The 21,766-nt window shown below is 38.1% G+C and overlaps 1 protein-coding gene across 3 annotated transcripts in view; it reads right to left on the bottom strand.

Moving 5' to 3' along the window:
- inf2 (inverted formin 2) overlaps positions 1-21,766 on the bottom strand; it is a 47,882-nt gene continuing 26,116 nt past the window's right edge. The window contains exons 7-23 of one of the 3 annotated variants that reach the window (XR_016091659.1): positions 20,408-20,540; positions 19,602-20,318; positions 18,932-19,077; positions 18,056-18,117; positions 17,868-17,970; positions 17,259-17,344; positions 16,937-17,037; positions 16,040-16,110; positions 15,367-15,474; positions 14,518-14,588; positions 13,931-14,051; positions 12,232-12,396; positions 11,419-11,521; positions 10,797-10,896; positions 8,842-9,564; positions 6,597-6,653; positions 1-2,583 (exon numbers count right to left, since the gene is read on the bottom strand). Coding sequence is in view for 2 of the 3 variants with exons in the window: in XM_088925747.1 (XP_088781873.1) it covers positions 6,598-6,653; positions 8,842-9,564; positions 10,741-10,896; positions 11,419-11,521; positions 12,232-12,396; positions 13,931-14,051; positions 14,518-14,588; positions 15,367-15,474; positions 16,040-16,110; positions 16,937-17,037; positions 17,259-17,344; positions 17,868-17,970; positions 18,056-18,117; positions 18,932-19,077; positions 19,602-20,318; positions 20,408-20,540 (2,922 nt within the window). In the remaining variant the exon portion in view is untranslated. Of the gene's footprint in view, positions 2,584-6,596; positions 6,654-8,841; positions 9,565-10,740; positions 10,897-11,418; positions 11,522-12,231; positions 12,397-13,930; positions 14,052-14,517; positions 14,589-15,366; positions 15,475-16,039; positions 16,111-16,936; positions 17,038-17,258; positions 17,345-17,867; positions 17,971-18,055; positions 18,118-18,931; positions 19,078-19,601; positions 20,319-20,407; positions 20,541-21,766 lie in introns of all 3 variants that reach the window. The other 2 variants (XM_088925747.1, XM_088925748.1) reach the window with 2 other exon arrangements.

Here is a 21,766-nt window from a genome sequence, read left to right as displayed (position 1 = left end):
AACAGCTTTCATGAATTTATTTAGAACATTAAGGCATTATAACTCATTCTAGATCATGTTGACAGCTTCAATAAGTAAAAATGCAATGACACAGTACGCTAATCAGCTCAAAGAACACACTGCAAAAATACATTAATAAAAGTATATTTTACACAGCAATCTGACCTGTACAGAACAAAATGTTTAAAGGAGTACTTTATTTACTTCTAAAAGGCATTATTTCCAATTGATTTCTAAATAAAGTTTATTCTTGTTTCTGCTTAAAGTATTATTTGCCGTGCTAGACTCTAGTAAAGAAAAAGTAGCATGAAGCCTTACTGCTATACCTTATTGGTATAGAGGAGAAGCAAATTAGCAATGTGCAGTGTATTTGAGCCTGTTGATTAAGATGGATATGCTTAAACACATCTGACTCTTTCTTATGTCATGACTGTGTATGGATTTGGTAAGCCTTTTCACTGAGCACAGCAATTAGAAATCCAAGCAGGAACAGCCAGCAGGAAGGATATGTATAACATATGCATGTACTGCTGTACATACATGTACAAAAGAAAACTAAGGCACACACTGCCTTTTCTCTTTACCTCAGTAACAGTTGAATTAAAGCAGCAAGCCTGCGCAACTTCCAGGTTGTCACTAAAACACAATTTTAAAACCATACTTTGTTCTCAGTTTGGAAACAGTCATCTCTTGCCCTTCTGTATTATAACAAATCATTGCAGTTTGTTTGGAAAGTGGATTTACTGTACAAATACACATGTTCATAACTCTTTTTAATCCACAGCTGTGACCAAGATACACAGCTAAGGGGGACTGGCCTACAGTAAATGCCTATGACGTTTGGCAAGTGTTAAGATGTGCAAGTTAACATTCATGCTTTGGTACAGTAGGTATCACCTTCCAGCCCTTAAGAACATACACAAAATTTAATGAAGGAGCTTAACCCTCATTTTCCTGTAAATCTACTGCCTTGTGAGCTTTCATCATTCATAGGTAGATCTTATTATTTTCATTATTGTTATAAAATGTGTTTCAGAAACCTTCAAGATGCATCAAGACTCATACTATGGATCATCTTTAAAAACCTTATAGGATTACTCCAAGATTGCACCTATTTTTCCCCAATGATAAAAGTAATCTCTTGTTGTTTATACAGCACTACTATAATATGTTTTTACAATCCACAAAAATGTTTCTGTATGCAGTCAGCTTGGTCTCTAGAATGTGACAAATGGAAGTCATAACTTATTTCTTATTTTACAAAAGTTCTTTCTCTGAAGAACCTCTGAATGATTACATCGTTTGTGCTATGTAAGGATTTCCTCTGTCCTTTTTTCAGCACATACAGTATATCAAATATATTTATGTGTACATTATTTGTTTCAATAAAAACACTAATAAATAACCCATCTAACATTGAAAAGTTAATACTGGTGACCATTACTAAGTACATGCAAGTAATATATCTATTCATGGAAGCTGCTTGCTCCTATTAAGGTCTGCTGCAACCCACTGTCTATCCTGGGAACACAAGGCAAGACTACATCCTGAAAGTAAAAACATGCACAGAGAACAGTTCAAAGACATAATCTAGCCAGCATGTCTTTGGGAAGCAAGAAGAAACTTAAGTACCCAGACTAAATGCACACAAACTGGGGCAGAACACGCAGACTCCTAACAGACAGTGCTCCAGTCTGCAATCGGACACAGGTCCCAATGTGCAATGACACCTTGCCACCCACAATAAATATTTGGGAAAATAAAAAAATAGTTATGCCTGCTGATCACAAAGATCTTCCTTGCTGTAATTACATTCAGATGTTCACTAAAAGTTTCTCTATAGCTCAGTAGAGACATATGATTTTTTTTTTCATTGATTAATCTTTATTCACATTCAATTTGAAATAATGCTCATGTCTTTAGACCATTAATGGCCTAACAGTGGCAACACTGTATTATCAAATGTGAACGAAACCTGTGAAGTCTGACATGGGCCATTTAGTTTTGTGTTGTTCTGCTTCTGTGACAGAGAAAACGGAGCAACTTAGAAATACTTGCTATACATTGTTGACAACGTGGAAAAGTATGGATTACATGTTTGAAAATATTCTATTTTTTGTCTCCCAAATATGCAAAACGTATTTACAAAGTTCTCCATGGAAGAAGAATTAGGAATTCATTCTTGCAGGTTTCTGTAACCGTGTCGTACAATTGGTCAGATCAGCCACAATTGATTTTCTGATGTTGTCCATAATGAACTTGTATCTTTGCCAGTGCTGCATGTTGTAGGCTATTCATGTGCTTGACTTCTGAAGATCTTCAATTCTTAAAGAAGGATCATATTTTTCCTCAAAGGGTGAACAGGGGAATTAACTGGAGCCTTGGAGCGTAAAACAAATCCCAGTCTTCGTTCTGCTGCATTTCAAACAATTGATTTGTTCCATAAACACAGTTAATAAGAACTGCTACTCCCACAGGAGTTTGCAGAGTTCTGTGATAATACTTTTCAAGGCTTGTGAGGAGATCTCCACTTAAAATCTCAAGATTTCTGTTTGACTTTTGTCTTCTTCTTTTTGGACAAACCTGCAAAACACAAAGGAGAAACTGGAATTAGAAATTTAAATGAGAAATTGAATGAGATTTTTATTTCAAGAAAATGTTCTTTAATAAAAGGTAAACCTATTTTAAATTGTGCTTCAGTATTTCTTTAACAATTATATGGTCAACACTTAACAGGATGCCTAAAACAAGATTCAAATTCTAAAGTTATCTTGAGACTCAATCTAATTGTTATCAGGACATATAAGGGAGTTTACCACTAAGGAAAGGTCCGTCTTTTGAAACATAATTTTGGTCAAACATTTAGGTAACCATTAAGCACAAATTAAGGCAAATACAAATGGCAGACCTACTGCTAATGTTTTATAAAGTTCTCATTTTAAAAGATGACATTGCGTGAAATCAGACATATTGCTTTTATGACAAGAAACGGAGCAGCTGTTTGACAAATAAGATTGATGAAAAGGCTTAAGTGGGTTAAATGGAATAACATCTACCATTACAGAACATGAAAGATAAAAGAAATCTGTATACTAGTCAATCTTAAATTACTTTTGAATAATTTTCCATCCATTTTCTGATCACTTCACCCAATTCACATCCGTGGGTTGAATGATTTTAATAATTCAAAATATATTATATCATATCTTTCATTATGAAATTGAACGTGTAATTGATTTATAGTTTTCATAAAAAATCACATATAGTGATCATCTTGGATATAATGTCACTGTGGCCAAAGAGCTACAGTAAAAAAGGAGTATGTGCACTGTTTCACTCATCTTAACCATGAACTGCTAACAACCAATTTACAATATACCAGCAGAACATTTCTACATCCATCTTCTTCAATACATCAGCCTAAAAGCTTCTTCTTCTTCTTGTGTACAACCTTTATCCATTGTCTTTCCCCCTCAATGAATTTTACTGTTCCATTTTGTTTACTATAGATGTGAAATTCAGGTTCAAAATGGTGTCATTAAGAAATTTGGGAGCCAAAATTGTCATCTCATACTTCTGCTTTCTTACAAAAATACTCATTTACTGAGTCCCCTATGCATGTATCTTTTTCAGCACCTCTCTCTCCACCCATCTTCACTCTAGCAGCAGTCTAGATTCATTCTTCATTCATTCAGAATGCAACTACCAAATTACTTTTATTTTCACTTGAAGATATTAACACTTTTAATTGAAAATGAAATCACTAAGTGCAGTGAAGTCAGTCATTGAAAGGGATAAGAAGAGTGAAAATATTGAAGATTAATTCAGGATGTCCTTTAAATAATGTCCATTATGTGACCTATTTGTACACATATTTACACAATATGCCATGTGATTTTATGATAAGACATTATGGATTCTGGTGCAAAAACAGTAAGTGAAACACAGATACAAATATTTTTCTGAAGGGCATAGATGCACTACATGACCAGTCTATGATCATCAGTTTATGGAGCACCTCTGGTATTTTATTTTGTTGAAGATGGATGCTAAACCGACACAGGGGAAAGACCAAATGTTCTGTGAATTAACCACTGATTAAGTTCAAAATAATAAAAGTGATTGTAGCCTGTTCATTCACAGAAAATGCTGGGCAATTGTCTTTTATAAGCTGAAGATTAAGGAATTTGCTGTATGATGCTTAATAGTCTCTGCAGCAGCAGTTTTACTGAAAACTGACTAAAATTTGAGAGAATTCTTTTTTATGTCTCCGCATTGAGATAATGTTTTTTTAAACTGAACAGAAATGTCGTATTTGTTAATGCAAAAGCAGAAATGAAGCTTGATCCTCTTTTTTTTAATTCTTCTTTAATTTAAAAAGATCATTATCTTGGCATAATTGCATCAGGAGAATGCACAGCTTCCTTTGAGAAACTGACAGATCTTCCTATACCTGCTGGCAAGCAGAGCTAAACTGAAAATCAGTTTTCCACTGCTCCAGCCACCCATTGGTATAAATCAATGAATTAGATATAAATAGCAATGTTTGAGATCTGGACTTAAATCAAAAAGGCAGCTCATGTAACTTACTGGAAACCACTTTTAATCTAGGGCTTTATTCAATTTTGCAACAATGGATGAAGCTCTCTTTTGCTAATAAACTAATAATAAAATTCTAAACAAAATGCTTAACTATTTGTAAGGACCTGGTCATGGATATGTGCGATAGCTTTTTTAAAAAACAAAGAGGGACTTGGCGAGAAAAGCTTATAGTATTTTATTTCTGAAACAAATAATTGGAATTGCTTATGTCAACCCTATTTTTCTTCCCCTCAACACAAGGAATCTTGGGTTTTTCCCATCACTGCTATAAAACTTGCACCAGTACAGAAAAGATGAAGACAAGCATACACAAGGTTAGGCCTTCTTCAAACTGTGAAGAGCAGCAGAAAAGAGGTACAACAAAAACTGATGCAGCTCTTGCCAACAGCACGTGGTACTCAACATGGGTCAGCTGTGTGTTGGAAGTTCATACTATCAAAGCTGACCACACTACCTCCATCTCGCCAACACTCAGTGGCTGGAGAAGCTCAGTCACAGTCCCCAAAAGATGCATCCTAGACCTAGACTTAAATCTATAATCTCTGAACATGAGCAGCCAACTGCATTTTGAATTAATTGGGGACCATCCCACTGGTTCATTTATGACATCTCTGAAAGAAATCGTAAGATAAAAGACATATGACGGGAGCAAAAGTACTATAGTCATGTGACATGACCAATAAAGGTGTTCTCTTGCAGTACAGGCTGAGCCCCATAGTCCAGGAAAGACGAGGTCAAGTCTGGGTTTTGGTATTAGTGTCAGTAAGGGAGACCCCTTGGTGTGGAGAAATTAGAAACCAGAAAAGGTATCCAGGGAAGGTTCCCTTCTGTGTTTCAGAATGGGGGAGACCAGTCTCTGGTAGTTTACAGACCACGTTTCTGCCAGATTTCTGACAGTTGGAGATGCCCAGGCCATTGTCGGTGGGGAAAGATCAGGTGACACTACAGGGAGCCAGTATCCACTGGCCCTTCTGTGTGCATCCGTACTCTCTCTCTGGAAATAGCAAACGTAGCGCAAAAAAGGCCTTCCAAAGGAAAATGTATAAGCCTCATCCTTCCCACATAGTAAAGACGCCTTCATGAACAAGTTCCAATTTTCACTTTGGCAGAAAACAAAACGGTGTAAGAACTACATTTTTTTCTCTTTAGTAGGAGTTAAGCGACTTCACACTTGCAAAAACATTCTTATTCCCCTTTGTAAGAATGTATTGAGTTACTGCAGGGGAAAGGATATAAGGAACTGTAGTTGGAGTTCTCCCTCAGCCACAGGAAAGAAATGTGTTAGTTTTTATGAAAAGGTGTAATTTTTATTTACAATGGACATAATTCTGCCAAAGAGCTGTTCAACTGTTCGTTTCAATGGCATAATGAAAAGTGATCTACACTAAGACTTAAAACAAAGTTTCATATTGTATAATTACAACGCAAGATGATGAGACTTTAATTCTAAATTGATTTACAGAGCCTGATCTTGTATAACAACTAAGAAAAAATGAAATATATTTCCAATTAAATTAAATGTATTATTTTATGGAAAAGAAAACCAGAATAACATTCTTGCACTAAACAAGAAAGTGAGATTTATATTGTTTAACTAATCCTAGGTTAAGAAGCAATCTCACTTCCTTACTGCAAGTGGATGCTTACCATGTACTCTAGACTTGTTACCCAGCTCAGTGCACATTGCTGGAGTTGCTAAAAGTCCCTGAATGTTTCTTGGCCCCATACTTTCCCCCTCAAGCTATAGAGATTAACTGTGCCCTCTCCCTAGTGATCCCAATAATTTAGAATGACCAGGATGGATTCACGATGTTACTGGACAGGAGATGAAAGAAGGCATATCCAAAACTCCAAAATGAGAAGGAAAATCAGTTAAAACAAAATTCAGCAAGGACCTGGTTAAAGAAATGTGGATTTGTTAGTTAGCAGAGCTGTAAGTCACAAGGATATTCCCTTGAGAGGCTGTTAGTTTAACACACATCTATTTCACCTACCTTACTGCATCACACAACCCTTTTTAGAATTTTTGTGTCCATTTCCATTGTGAACAGCTGTTTTCAGAAAATTGAAACACAATGAGAAACTGAAGCAACGTACATGGTTTTATACAACCAACAGGGTGAACAATTAATAGATAATACTGCTAAGCTTTTTGACACTTTATACTTGATTTTTAAAAATGAGTATGTCTTTAAAGTTTCCTTGTCACAATAATTTCTGGTCAATTTTTATTTTTTATTTCGCAACAAAAAGCACTATAGATTGGAAATGCAGCAGGTCTAACTTTCTGCAAGGTACTGTAGGTGTGTTATATGCAGAGGTACAAGTTCTACAAGGTGTGTCACATGGAATAAAGCTCTGGCTCTGGTGCACTGAGCAGACTTGTCTCTATCTAGAACAATATGAAACTTACTGCAGAACAGAGCAGGCCACTTGCCTCTTGTATGGCTGTACAAAATCTTGGAACTCTGTGGTTTGGATATAATACCTAAATGAAAGAATTTTCAGGCACTAAACCCAAAATACTCACACCACTACAGTGAAAAGTCACTAGGAAATGGTATTAAATGCTGTGCAAGTAGTGACATAAAATATGTAGACCTTAACTGTACAAAAAAAATCAGCAAAACAAACAATCAGGATTTATTTTAGGAGTTTTTGTACATCTGATCCAAAAACATTTTTTTTTTGGGGGGGGGGGGGAGATCACAAAGGAATGAAACAGCAGATCGGGGTCATCAAGTTTAATCTTCTGTGATTCTGCCTTTTTTATATTAAAATAATTAATTGTGGTCAGAAGGTTCCCAATGAAAAAAGAAAAATGAGTCTATTTCTTAGGAACACGAGTCAATTGGACAATTCATAGAAATCTAAAAAAAAAGCGTTCCTCAGATTGCAGGTATTCTTACTGTGAAAAAATTTGGGGAAAAGTAAACTTTACAATATTTTATTCATTACTGTTTTTTGAAAAACTAATGTTAAAGCTAATTTTCCATAAAATACTTATTTTCAATCATAGATTTTTTTTTAATTTTGGAGAAAGACTGTAGTACATATACATTAAAATTTAAATATTATTTTCAAAATTTCAGAATACTAAGTAACAGACTACTATACAAGTCTCAAATATCTGTATTGACTTTGAGACAAATATGAAATTTCCACATAGCAGATAGTTGTAGCATAGTCAAACCTTAAAGTTGGAACAAAAACTGTAAAATTCTTAGTGGGAATCTTCTTTTCTAGCAAAAAAGGACATGTCAGATCCAATCAGGGCCCACAAAGAGAATCTACTGGGGCTGCTGAGTGGTTCCACCTGCAAAGGTGCTGAGCATATCGAGACCTGCATCCTGAGAGCAGTTTGAGGTCTATGCTCCAGGTTTCATGTGCTTGAGCCTGGGTCATAATAGCAACTGTGACCTGGGTTCCCCCAGTCACAGTGTACAATCAGCTGAGCACCACCCAGGGAAAGTGGGATTAGCTGGCAATGACTTTCAGGATCGTGGCACAGTGGGTACGACCCAAGCCCCTCCTCCAGACTGTGACCCATTCAAAGACAAGCGGCTCAAAGGCAGGTGTGTGTCAAAGAAGTCTGTCTGCACTTCTTCCCTCTCCCCCATATGAAATGGCAGGGTTTGCAGGCATAAGCCAAGATGTGACACACACACAACTGGCCATTATCCAAAACATGTGGGTGTGGAAGAAAAAAACAGATTCTTAGATTAAAAAAAAAAAATCACACTCACACTCAATTGCTAAACTATATTTTCTCAACCCATTTTCAGAAAGCCGTTTAGCTCAACTGGGGTCTTAGCCAGAGCCTGTCCTGAAAGCATAGGCCACAAGGCAGGACTGACAGTGGGAATCAAAGAGAAATAGAGAAATAGGGACCATATAGCAAACATAGTTATAGCAATAAATGGAGCCAATCCAAACCAGAAAGCATGAGCTTATGGCAGAGAAGAAAACCAGAGCAATTGTCCAAAACCCATGTGAGTGAAGATGTAGCCTGCAAACTCCACACAGATACACCCAAGGTCAGAATCGAACCCAGGATCCTGGGACCTGTGAGACAGCATTGCTAACTGCCAAATCACCATTGTGCCCAAAATAGGTTTTAAAAATACATAATTATTTCTCATTTAAACACCTTTCTTTGAATCTAAGACAAATATTGTAATTTTATACTATGATAAATTTATCTTTATTAGGCTGAACAACAAAAATTAAATGTATTACCTTCTCCACTCTTTCTATTCTTTCTGAAGTGCTTAGACAGCCTTTTAGATTCAGGTTTTGTGCAGTCTGCTGACTTGGAAGAACTTCCTTCTGAATCATTCACTGTGAAAGGCACCTCGGATACATTTACAACATCTTGACCATCAAGCACATCATTTTCTTTGGTGGTTGAGTTTGAAGTAGAGCTCTGGGATAAGGTGTGACAGTTATCATCTGTATATGCTGCCGATGGCGTGTCATTACTCCCGTCGGCATTTTGTGAGGCAGGGTCACAACAGTCTTGGTCACTGGGCAGAAACGGACCTCCACTGTGCTGGATGGTCACTTCACTGTCAGAGTTTGCTGCAAACTTCTTTTCAGCCTCACAGTCCTCCTGCGCTTCGTCAGCTGCACAAGTCATTGTTTCCACTTCATATCCTTTTCCATTATTGTTCAGTTCTGGCAGATCATTGTCCGGGGTGGTAGGAGGAGGAGAAGAAGGAAGCTCTGTAGCTGCATTCTTCTCTTCTGAAACATCATCCACTGGTGGGGTCTCAGCAGGGAGGCCAGGCTGTGGATTACCAACATCATGTTCTGCCTCTTTTACGGGGTCGGTTGCAGAAGGAGAAAGTGTGTCATCCTTTTCCAGGGCTTGTGTCGTGGTCCCGTTTAGTTGGCTGCTGTCCGTCGTGGTGTCTGCGGATGCTGAAGCTCCTTCTTCTCCTGCAGAAATAGCACACTTGTCTGTTGGAGAAAAGGAGACGAGAACATTCAAATTAAGGGGCTGTAACTCTTGCAGCCTACACCAGGTACTTCTGCTGGGGTAGAAGCCTCCTTGGATGGAAGATTTTGCTTAAGCTAACCACTGACATATCGTTTAACACTATTTCCCAACATCTCCCTATTATAAATGTGCTGGGAGTTTATAGTTGTAAAAAGGTGGTGGAAGGGGGGTAAACCCAGCAACTGCAGCCTGTGTGGTCTGTTCCTTCTGGTTTCCCAGCAGACATCAAGGTGATGCCTTTGGAAAGCAGATCATTATTTCAGTCTGTTATCAATGCCTCAGAAGTAGCAGTGACTGGGACACAAACTGAACTGGAAGACAGTAGTAAAAATAAATATAAATTCCGAGCAGGATGTACATCGACTATACAAAAGTATGACCTATCTTATTGCTGTCCAAGGCCATCTTTGGAAAAACAAAGGGATCACCTAATAGTAATTTACAAATTGGGCAGAATAAATAAACTAGAAGCTGAATTTTAACATCTGTGCAACAACTCTGCAGTAAAAAGTAGTTTGTTAGACAGCCCTTTAATAAATCCTTTATCATAAATTTGATTTGTAGATTTGGCTTAGAACCAATATACAAAGAGGGGAATTTCCTTCAGGTGCATCACAAAAAAGTTACTAAATTTAGGGCTTACTAAAAAACTATTAGTAAAGAGTGTGGCTACACTTGTCAAAATGAATTCATTCTGATATTTAATCTACAAAGAAAGGTGGTATTCCAACACAAATCTACTGTACCATCTTGTAGAAGTGTGGTGGTAGAAGTACTTATGGTATCATCCTGCACCTTACAGGTTACTTGAAAATTCCTTTAGTAAAAGAAAAAATAATTCTGTAGCGATAAACCCAACGATTAGGTTAATGAAAGAAGTTAGTAAAGCAAGAGACTTTTCTCAATCATATCTATGTTACATCCAAATGACAAAAAAACAAACAAACACAGAGGCAAAATCAGAAGCACAGCAAGACCAAATCCTGACAAGCTGCAGGAGTGACACTGAAAGCAGCAGAAACAGTGAAACAGGAACACAGCTGAAAGCCGAGCTGCAAAGGCTGTACAACACCTGGCATAACCAGTTAATTTCTGTGGTGAAGCAGGGACAGGTACTGTAATAGTCTTGTCCTTACCAGGCTGTGTTTTACCTCTGTGTGTTTCACTAGAGGGAAGGCTTTCTGTTTCGCACCTGGGCCGTGCAGTCTTCCTCAGAGAGAAGCCCTTCCGAATGTCAGCCAGCAGAGAGTCGATAATGCAGCCTTCCTCCTGCTTTGCGGGGACTTTTCTTACTGCAAGAAGCAGAGAAACAGCTTTGGCTCATGCGCAGTTTGAAGAAAAGTCGGTCGAAGAGGCAGGAAACATATTTTGCAGATGGGCCATGGACTGCTGAAACATCAGGCTCACAAGAATGTAAGAAAGGTTGCATATGAATGGAGACAAAGGAAAATACAGAAGCTGAAGAAGACTTTATTGTAGAGATTTGCTAAGCAGACTTTTCTGCAGTATTTCCTAGCTGCTATCAAACACCCAAACCACCTACCACTAACATAGTGGAGATGTTTTACATCCCCAAACACTATTAATTACAGTACAACCCACCCAAGGACTTCACCACCACCAGTAATCTAATGAACTGATCTCTAGTGACAGTTCAGTGTTAAACCATCACTTTCAAAGACCAGCCAGACATAATTGTACATATAGCCTAGTTACTTAAAACTCCAGCTGTTGCTTGTTCAAAGAACGCTAACAGACTCTAAGCAAGATCCACCTTTTCTAAATCCATGTTTACCATCTTGCATATGACTTACTTATCTTTCCATTTGCCCCCTTCTGCCTCTTGGACTCCTCCTCTTCAAGCTGCTTCTTTCGTTTCTCTGCCTTCGCAGCCTGCTCCTTCCATGTGTGGTTCTCCTGAAAGTTAACAGGCAGGGTTTTACTTGACAAGATGGTAACTGACTAATTGCCTTCTGTGTTGCACAAAACTTCGCTTATATAAAGCTATTAGTCATTAATTCTCCTGAGAAGGGGAGGCTGGGGTATTGGTGTAGCAGGACCCACCACTGTGAGAGGTGTCTCTGTGTAGAACAGAGCTGGGACTGAATCTGAGAGAAGGCAATGCGATTCCTGCTGCACATCCTACAGCGGTACTATGACGTACAAGTTTAAAGGGGGGGAGGAGAGAGAAAGGACTCACAGAAGCATAAAAATGAAGCAGCTGAAAATGGAAAGCAAGTTGTAGTTTTTAACAAAAAAGATGGCTTCACAGTCAAAAGAACGCGTTTTCTTAATAATGATAAAACTGGAAAAGGCTAACAGATCTTTAAAAACTGAAAGACATTAAATCACCTTCAGTCAGAATATGAGGACCAATATTTAACAACCTGTCCTGTGCCTAGCTGTTCAAAGACATACATAAGTTCTTGGTTTTGAGCTGAAATACTTCAGTGAAACGCCACCTGGAATATTTGTTCTGCACACTTCTTTTTTTATGAAGACAATTCTGAGTTTTCAATCAATATGAGGAAAATAATACCCATACTAGACAGAAGAGTGACTTCTCTAAGTAGCAAATGGTATCAATCTGGTCTGTATATGGCTTACAGTTTATGGTGTAACTGTACCTTGAGAGCCTTCACAAAGAGGCCTTGGAAGGTGTTTAAGGTGTTAAAAAGCTCCTCTAAGGACAGTTTGCTTGGGTCTTCACACAGGTAAGCAGCTAGCTCCTCCTTCTTCTTTTCTATGGCTACAAAACAGTCTTCGAGTTTCATACATTCTTCCAGATTTTGCTAGAAACCCAAAGAACAAAAAAATTATGTAGGTGGAAGCAGTGATTATTCATGAGTAAAAGTCAACATATGTTCCAAGTGGTACATAGTTCTGCATTTTACCTTAAAGAGAGGATTCAGAAAACTTGATTTTCTATCTGTGTTCCATAATAACTAAAGCCCCGTCTGCACCCTCAATAGCAGCTGTCCAGGTCGGCTGTTTATGAGCTGTGTCAAATTGCAACTGGCTTAATCAAACCAATTTAACGGTTTCTCTTAATTCTTAAAGTGCTGCTGCCTTTAAGACAGTTAAAAACCTTACAGACGCACCCTTCAAGGTCTCGACTGGACAGCCTTGCTCTTTAGGGGCATAACACACTTTTCTATGTTCTCAAAAACAGTCTTCAGAAGGAATCTGTCTTAGTCTACATACTGTAGGACAAATTTCATTCCAATTCACCAAAGAAAATGTCCTTTGATTGTTTTTCAAGTTATCCAATTTGGAAACAAACCATGTGATTACTCAACCTGTCATTACAAAATCTAAACCGTTGACATTGTACATCAGGTTTTAAATTTGTACTTCAATTGGTATGGCCAAACATTGCATTATTCAGCCACATTGTGCAGATTATCCGAGAATGTGGCTGTATAGTTTTGAATTATGTTAACAGAAATATTTATTCTTTTCTTGCACAAAGATATAGTTCATACTGTATGTAGAACAGCTTCCCTGCATTTCATATTTTGATTCCATCTTGAATCTGCTCCTTTAAACCAAGGTGAGAAAAGTACATTATTTCTAATTGACGCCAGCTATAGACCCTGATGGGCAACACCAAGTAGAATGGATCCTGAAGTATGTGTTAGAAGAATGAAGTTGGAGAGCTGTTCTCATGCATTCTTTAGTGACTTTTTCTCATATAATTAATTGCTCTCTATGCAAAGCTAGTGAAATGAGGAAAACCTGAAGGCACTTAAAATAAAAACTAGAAAGACTTACATCAGGCCCCATATGCTAAATCTTACTTGTAATGTTTTTGGCAGGTGGCTTACTATTAGTTTCATATTAATTGCTATTCTCCATCTCATCAGCTATTACCTATAGAAAGTTATTTATAGAATATTCCCTTGATGCCAATAGATTTCACTTGCTGACTTTGCAGCCATGACACCACAAGACAGATGCCCTCTGTTGGCTAACATGATGCTACAGCACTATTCCAGTCCACTGCTGTAAGACCCAGCCAGCAATATGCCTTCAGACATTCCCCAGCCCCTCTGGAAGAGTTGTGTCCACTGCAGGACAAAATTAGAAGGAGGAAAGGTCAAACAAGGTTATTAAACTAGGGGATACTGTTTTTCTCAGCTATACAGGAGTATGCTTAAATAAAGCAAAAAAGCTCTTTTTTTTCTACAGATAGGAAAACTAAGTTTATAATTAATTAATGGCCTCTTTTTTAGGACTATATTTACACTGTAATATCTCAAATGGGCCAAAAGGCTTTAAAGTGTGTCCCCATGATAAAAGGTTTACTTAATTTCTTAAACATACCTGTGTCACTTTTTCAAACTGCTCTTTGATATCGTCCACAGATGAGGCTATTTTCTTTGTGGCATCTTTCAGGCGTTTGGAAAGGGAGCTAGCTTCTGACTGGATGGATTCTATGTTGATTCTGTGAGATTGAAACACAGCACAGATTTTAGAAAGCAGGATGGATTTTCAAAGGAAGTTTTACACCTCAAAGAAAAACTGGAGATTGTTTTTTAAAATATTGTTGCAAACACTTAAAATAAACTGTGCAATTATCTAAGTGACTCTTTAAATGCACATCATTTTAATTTAGGATGTGTAGACATAACAGATAAAATACAAAAAAAGGACAAACACATTGTTCAGTTCATTCAATTAACTCTCTGAAATAGACACTTTTTGGACAAGTACAGTAAAATAATGGATCTGGGATCTTGTTATTTTAATCAAAGGAGAGTTGTGGATAACCTTTAAAGAGGAAAGCACTGTGAGAGTTAAAATTAAATGAGCTGTAGTCACTGGATGTTTGCAAGTAACTAGTAATTGCATATGAGAAATCAAATCATAGCAAGAAATCAAAAGAAATAAGAGTGAGCACTATCTCTTACCCTGAAGCTTTTTCACAGACTTTAATATCATCTGGTAGGTTCAACAAATCAGGGTAGTTTTGCTCAGCTTCCTGAAAAAAACAACAACAATTGTCGTTAATTCAAACATTTATGCATTTTGGCTCTAACATGTATGCTGTGCCCTGTAGTATGTTTGCAGCTGAGGTGTAAACACTGACAAGCCTAGAGATTCAAGCTTTGTCATGTAGTTTTATAGACTCATTTTGTCTTTCACTAAAAAAATAAAAAAATAAAATTTAACATTTTCAAGAGCTCCTTTACACAAACAAGACATTCAGCAATTGGTTTCATTAGTATTAATAGAAACGTTAAGCGAAAGAAACAAAATACATCTAACTGCATTCTGCCCCAACATGATATATTACAGCAGAGGAAATAGGTCTGGCAATAAAACAATACAATTTCTGTATAATGATATGATTGTTATTCCCTTCACTATTGTTACAACAATTGGTCTATGGGCCTCTTCCATTTCACTGTACATTGGGCAGTATGAGAATGGAGAACTGGCAGAGGCTCAATGTACTTTAAATGGTGTTGATCCACTTGTTGAAAAAAATATGTGGATCTAACTACTTGCTTTCACTCCCGGATGCAAGTCAATTTTATTCATTCTTCGAAGCAGATGGTTAGTTTCCTTCTTTATTAAGGTATACATGCGCCAAGCGGTGCATGTTGGGCCTTTGTGGGGAAAAATGTGAAAATAAGGCTGCCTAGTGGTGGTGCTGTGAGCACTGGGAACAGCTTGCAGCAGGGACTACTACTGTTGTCACGGTGACAGTTTGTCCTACTTATTACAACTCAGACTTGAAGGTAACTGAATCCTACCTCCAGGATGTGATGTAGTAGCGTGATCCTCGACTTGTTTGCCTTGGTCTCGGTTAGTTTCAAAAGGGTGCTAATTTTAAATCCTTCTGCATTTCCTGTGTGAGTTCCCTACAAAAGGAAGGACAAACCAAAAAACAAAATAATCAGAAGTTTTTTCATGTTTTCAATTTCCATTTCCTGCACTTCCATCCAAAACATACAATATAGACTTAAAGGCTCCTATAAACTCTTCTCTTTGGCAACAGAATGGCAATATAAATGTGGAGTAATGGTTAGGGCAATGGAATCCAGGCCAGAGGCTCATGGGTTGAAAATGTACCATTGTAAATGAGAATGTGCTCAATTAACTCAAATAAGTCAATATACTCAATTAAATAAATATAACTCAATCAAATAAAAGATCAAATTAATGCTACTCAAAATGGACTTATAAGCTATTTCTTCAACGCCATGTAGAGAGAAGCAAGCATATCTTATGCTGGAAAGCTCAGTAAAGGATAGTAGATTTTCCTAAGAAATGGTACTATTAAGTCTAAAAAGAAATTTTCCACGTTTACATTTGAACTGAAAACACCCAGGCTTCATACACAAATCATTTACCATTTTAATCAAGATCCCTTAAATAACACATGCAGTAAGCTTTTTCTTTTAATACGAAGCGTTCAACACTTACGTAGTTTAAAAAGTTCCCAACATCAAGAATTAGTCTACAGAAATTTGGCAATCGTGTGCTTGTAAGGAGACCTAGACATGAGGAAAAAGATGAGACTGTTGTGGAGTCTGTGGAAAGGTTTCATGAGTTCAGAAAAATTATGAAGAAATTAAAATTCACACAGTAGACTACAGACGGCACAGAACAGACTTCCTACAGCCCTGCAGAGCACGAATCTACTAGAGCTTCAGCATTGCAATGCAAAGTTAAAAGAAACAGCACCAATTATAATTTACCAAAAACACTCATTACACTTCTTAATCAGGAATTATTTTTAAATAAACATGTTAGATTCATATTAATCAATTTTAAATTGATTTCAGTGGATATTAGCAATGTGCCATTCATGCACCTGCATAACTAATTTTTCTGAGACCAGTTAGTTATATTACGGCATAAAACTATATGCATATATAGCATATATTATTTCTTCTATTTTAGCAAGGAATAAACCTTTACTTGTTCCGTATTACAGCAAAGCGAACTATGACCGTCAGAGTGTAGAGAGTAACAGGAGAAAGATGAAGCCCAATCTCCTGCAAATCTGAAAATACTTCAAGTAGGTACAGTAGCTGCGTCAAAGGAACAAGTAATAGGTTTATTCCATGCTGAAAAGAGAAGAAAAGAAACCCAACGTTTTGGATGGCTCTGAATCTGAATATATGTTTGATGATTTAAGGGCAACATGCTAACAGATAACATTTTCATTCATTAAATCAGTCATAAATAGCCCCACTCTGTGGAAGCCCACTGAAGTGGATTCTATTTTAGATTTGTGGACTTTCAATGTACACGTACCCTACATTAACCTAAACGTGCAGAAAAGTCACACAAAACCTCATGTGGATTTAAACCTACTTTCACAGGCAGTGTGGATCAGTTCAGATTTAGGCCTCAGCATTTCCAGCACGGAGGCTGTGTCTTCACACAGCAGCATGCACTCAATCCGCAGCTGGTAGCTGGGGGGCGAGAGAAAGATCCGTCACTCAAGATTGAAACAGTCCATTGTAAGAGACTCAGCTAATGAATAACTTTACACAGGAAAATACGCACGTTCTTTTTTCTCATGAGATGAGCTCATGTGCCCCCCAAAAAATATATCAATCTATCCAATTATTTATAGATTATATAATATGTTGACAAAGACTGGAGATTCTATGCATGATCAAAATAAAAGTACCATGGGACAGCCAAAAGCAGGAGATAAAATTGATCCACTTTTGCCAGTTTCTCCTTTTCTCCTTGGTATGACTTCAGATTTTCAATCTGTTCGAAAAAATAAAAGTTAATACAAACTGTGCATAAGGACAAAAAAAAATCAGAGCTCAGTGGCAATACATGAAATTTCACAACAATTTTTCTGTAAATTGAGATGAATACATTTCCCCCCCATCAGTGTTTTCTTTAGGACTATTCTCCCTAGTGTTTCAGTTCTACTGTATCTACTTTAAAAGGCATTGTAGAAAATGTGTAGTGTTATGACACTTGTTGACTGTTTTTGCGATGGGATCATAAAATTTAGGGAAGAGCACTAATATCATAAAGCAGTGTTTAAGTAAATGTAGCAATATATCACTTCTATGTGAGGAAAGGATCATTACAAAATAAACAAAATGAATGATGGGCTTTTCCACACCTTCAAAATGGTTAACTAAATTTCAAGGTGAACTACACCTCAAAGCATTACTGGACTATAAACACTCAGTACACCCCAAAAAAGACTAAATCGGATTCTTTCTCCCACACAAGTCCCAAGACACAATCCATGCAGATTATCCTTTAAACTCACTTCATGTTTTTCAGGAAGAAGTTTCAGAAGCTGCTTCAATACTTCCACATCAAATTTGGAGCGATCGCCATTCTGAATCATGGCAACGAATTCTTCATTGGAGCTGGGACAACAAAAGGAAATTTTTAAACCACTGCCTCAATCTGTATATTAGACAATATTCTGAAACAGAAGAAAAAATGGCTTACCACTTGAATTGCTTCAAAAATATGTTTAGATTTAGGTTCTTTTTGGCATCAATAAACGTAATCTGTTAATAAAAAAAAGACCAAAAGGTAAAACATCTCTATTCCCTTGCTGGGAAACCCACCCATTAAAAGAATTCTGTCTTAGTAGCAGGTAATGAATGGTTTGACTGAAGAGTATGAGGCCTCTGTCATCCTTCCTGACCACAAAAAAATCAAATCAATGAAAACTGGTCAAACAGGTGTTCTCTATAATTCAATTCCAGATACACCTGCCCTCAACATACACAATCTCAATTTAAATTTAGTGATTCTGGTCCACTGGTCTAATTGCTTCTGTTTACATGGCCTTTGCCTTTATAGTTCATTGTGTTTGCATTTAATATTATTTTCACAATTTAGTGCAGGTACCTTTACAAACAGGCTTCTGCAAAATGGACAACACCCTGAGTGCAATTACTCTTACTGACCACTAGAGGCCATGATTGTTCAGCTTTGGTACCATTCCCACCACAAAATATCTATAAAAATAAACATGATGATGATGTCATTGTGGCTCTGTGACAAAACTCCCACTATGTTTGATTTAGAGATTGACAATGCAAAAAGTCCATCATTAAAAATGCATTTTGAAGTGAACACTAACACACTACAATTTAAAACTAAAATGTACTCTTGTAAAACTAATCTGAAAGCCAAGCGACACAAAAAGGGGTTTCCACTGTCGTATAATATGCATATTTGTTTCAGATTTGCCATATTCCATCAAAATCCATACACAAGCCTTTTTTTTAATCTCTTACATGTATTTCTTGTAGCAGTACTCTAATAGTGTGAGGTGAACAGTGTAGGCCAGATTGAGAACCCTCTACTGCTCACCTCTTTGGGTTCCTTCTTGACTGGTGTGGTGGCTTCCTTGCCTTTGGGCTGGGCCACAGGCAGGCAGAAGAGCTGCTCAATGCTGGAGTAGTCAGGCTCCAAGGGGCTGCTTTGCTGCTGCACTGAAGACCAAAGGGAATGGCTATCTGTATTCAGACAGAGACAGGACATGGATGCTCTCTTTAATGAAACAGGGCAACACTGATTTCATCATATAACGGTGCATGAGCCAAATCAATGAGAAGTAAAAGCATGGCATGTAAAATCTTATATTCACTGCTTTCAAAACAGCAATGAGTAAAAGTTTTCTAAAACTGTGTACTGCACAACTATTATTTGACATTTAAATTAAATTATTTAAATTAAATTGAACTAATTTGTACAAGAAAGTGAATAAATTAGAGGATCTTACATTCCTTAAGGACTTAGGTTACCCATCCCTCACCTATTCCTTATTGACACAATATATCAGGTATCATACACACTAAGAATACCATCACTGAACAAAGTGACCATGACAGACATCTAACAGGGAAGTTGGGCCTGAGAAACAGAATAAATTACAGGGAATCATCATACTGGGGAGAAGTATGATCAAGTCTACTTCCAGTCATTTTGGTGACTTTATGTGCATTTTTTTTTACATTTGGGTTAGTGCAAGTTCTCCTACCTGTGAGCACTTGGGAAGGAAGCTTCTGCCAGTTGAGTTTCTTCATTCTGAGGGTGGGGTAACATTTGGACCTGTAAGAAGCTGGAAAGGAAAAACCGAGGGACTGGGAGGTCTGAGCCACCACAACATCGCCCATGCCTGGCAGAGGAGGTGGAGGCGGGGGCATGGCCCCACCCATGCCTGGCAGAGGAGGTGGAGGCGGGGGCATGGCCCCACCCATGCCTGGCAGAGGAGGTGGAGGCGGGGGCATGGCCCCACCCATGCCTGGCAGAGGAGGTGGAGGCGGGGGCATGGCCCCACCCATGCCTGGCAGAGGAGGTGGAGGAGGTGGAGGCGGGGGCATGGCCCCACCCATGCCTGGCAGAGGAGGTGGAGGAGGGGGCATGGCCCCACCCATGCCTGGCAGAGGAGGTGGAGGAGGGGGAGGTGGAGGAGGAGGTGGCACAACCCCAGGCACAGGAGTTGGAGGAGAAGGTATTGGACTCCCCGTATCAGGTAGAGGGGGTGAAGGCGTTGTTCTCCCACTCTGACAGGAAGCTGGCACAGTCACAGAAACAGGGCAGTGGATGGATCTCTCATGTCCACCACCTGTAAATTCAGTCTGCACCCCCATGTCCACCTTCTTTGATGAACTTCCATTGGTGGCAATTTCCCAGCAGGACCTTCTTTTGGAGATTACCAGACGTTTCATAATGGTTTCAACCGAGTCGTCACAAACTGAAAAACAGAAAACTTGGAAGTAGAAAGTTTTGCACAAATTCCATTTTTCCAGAGCGCAAGCTGGCAAGGGTGGGGAGATGACTCACCGTCTTCAGCCAGCAGTATAGCTCTGTTGGTGAGGATATCTAGTGCTTGCCAGATGTTGCAGTTTGCAGGCCCTAGATGCAAGAGACCCTGGAGAATCGACAGCAGCTGGACAGAAACAGGAGTACTGCTCACCTGAAACACAAAGGAGAGAAATGATCTACCCTTCATCCAGGCCTGCAAGAGTCATTATGCAATTTATACTGATAAACAAAATCACAGAATGCATAAATAACAAGATAAATAAAGTCCCAATATATTTTCAATACCAAAACAGTACATAGTATTAGTTATAACCACCCTCTACATGTTCAGAACCATGTCAGTATCATCACATAGACCTGAACAGACTGCTGTCAAATGTTCCACCTCTTCCTGTGTACCTGGTGAAGACAGCAGTTAACTCCTGTTGATGGCTTTGTTGAATTTGTCCCACAGATATCCTATCAGATTTGGGCCCTGGGTCAGAAATAACCGGGCCCCAGCAAGAACTCAATATTGTTATCAAAATTGGCAAGGCTGCAAACCTAAAACACTCTGGTCTTGTTGGAACTTTGACACTTCTCAATTGGAGAAGAATGCAACCATGCAAAAACTGATGGCTCAATGACTTTGTTAGACCTTTTATGGCTATGTTTCTTTTGTTTTATGAAATCAGCCTTTATTATTCTGTTTATCATGTTCTAAATTGCAGCTTTATTCTTATTATTTAATGTTATTACTTTCCACTACGATATTAAGCCTTTCTTTTTCTATTCTTTTTCTAGATTGTGATCATCCGTGATCCTTCCGTGAATAATAGGGAACATCAGGTTCCGGTCATGAAAAAATGAGATACACCGAGTGGGCAGTAAAATCTCCCAGCTCACACAACAGGACTTAAAGAATCTTGGGGAACATATGACATAACACAAAGTAGCTCGAGACTTTGCTGGCTCTGGTTTTAGGGTTTTTTAAAACGGCAAAACAGAAAAAAAGCTGTATTGGAATACAGCAGGAAAATGATAAATATAGAAAAAGTAAAGAGGAATGAAAAATAAAAAAATAAAAGTAACTGAACAATTCTGTTTTGTTGCTCAGGATAAGATCAATATATTTCCCAAGTTACGATCACAAAAGTCACCACAAGATTATTTTTGTTGACATGTGACATTGTATCGAATGATTCATTACAAATACGAATTACACCGCATATAGCTTTCAGCTTCACTGATGACAAACTGTTCAGGTAGTCATCCTCGACTGCTGTCTCCTCTATAGCCTTAGCCCACTAAAAATGATTCACGTTGGCAAGAGATGAAAAACATGAAAAGCATCCAGATGGGCAGATAAGTAGCCAGTCTTGTGTTTTTCATATATCT

The sequence above is a fragment of the Atractosteus spatula genome, chromosome 9, assembly GCF_055471065.1.
Source record: "Atractosteus spatula isolate fAtrSpa1 chromosome 9, fAtrSpa1.hap1, whole genome shotgun sequence".
NCBI lineage: Eukaryota > Metazoa > Chordata > Actinopteri > Semionotiformes > Lepisosteidae > Atractosteus > Atractosteus spatula.
The sequence above is the reverse complement of the archived record's forward strand: the minus strand, read 5'-3'. Positions and strand labels throughout refer to the sequence as shown.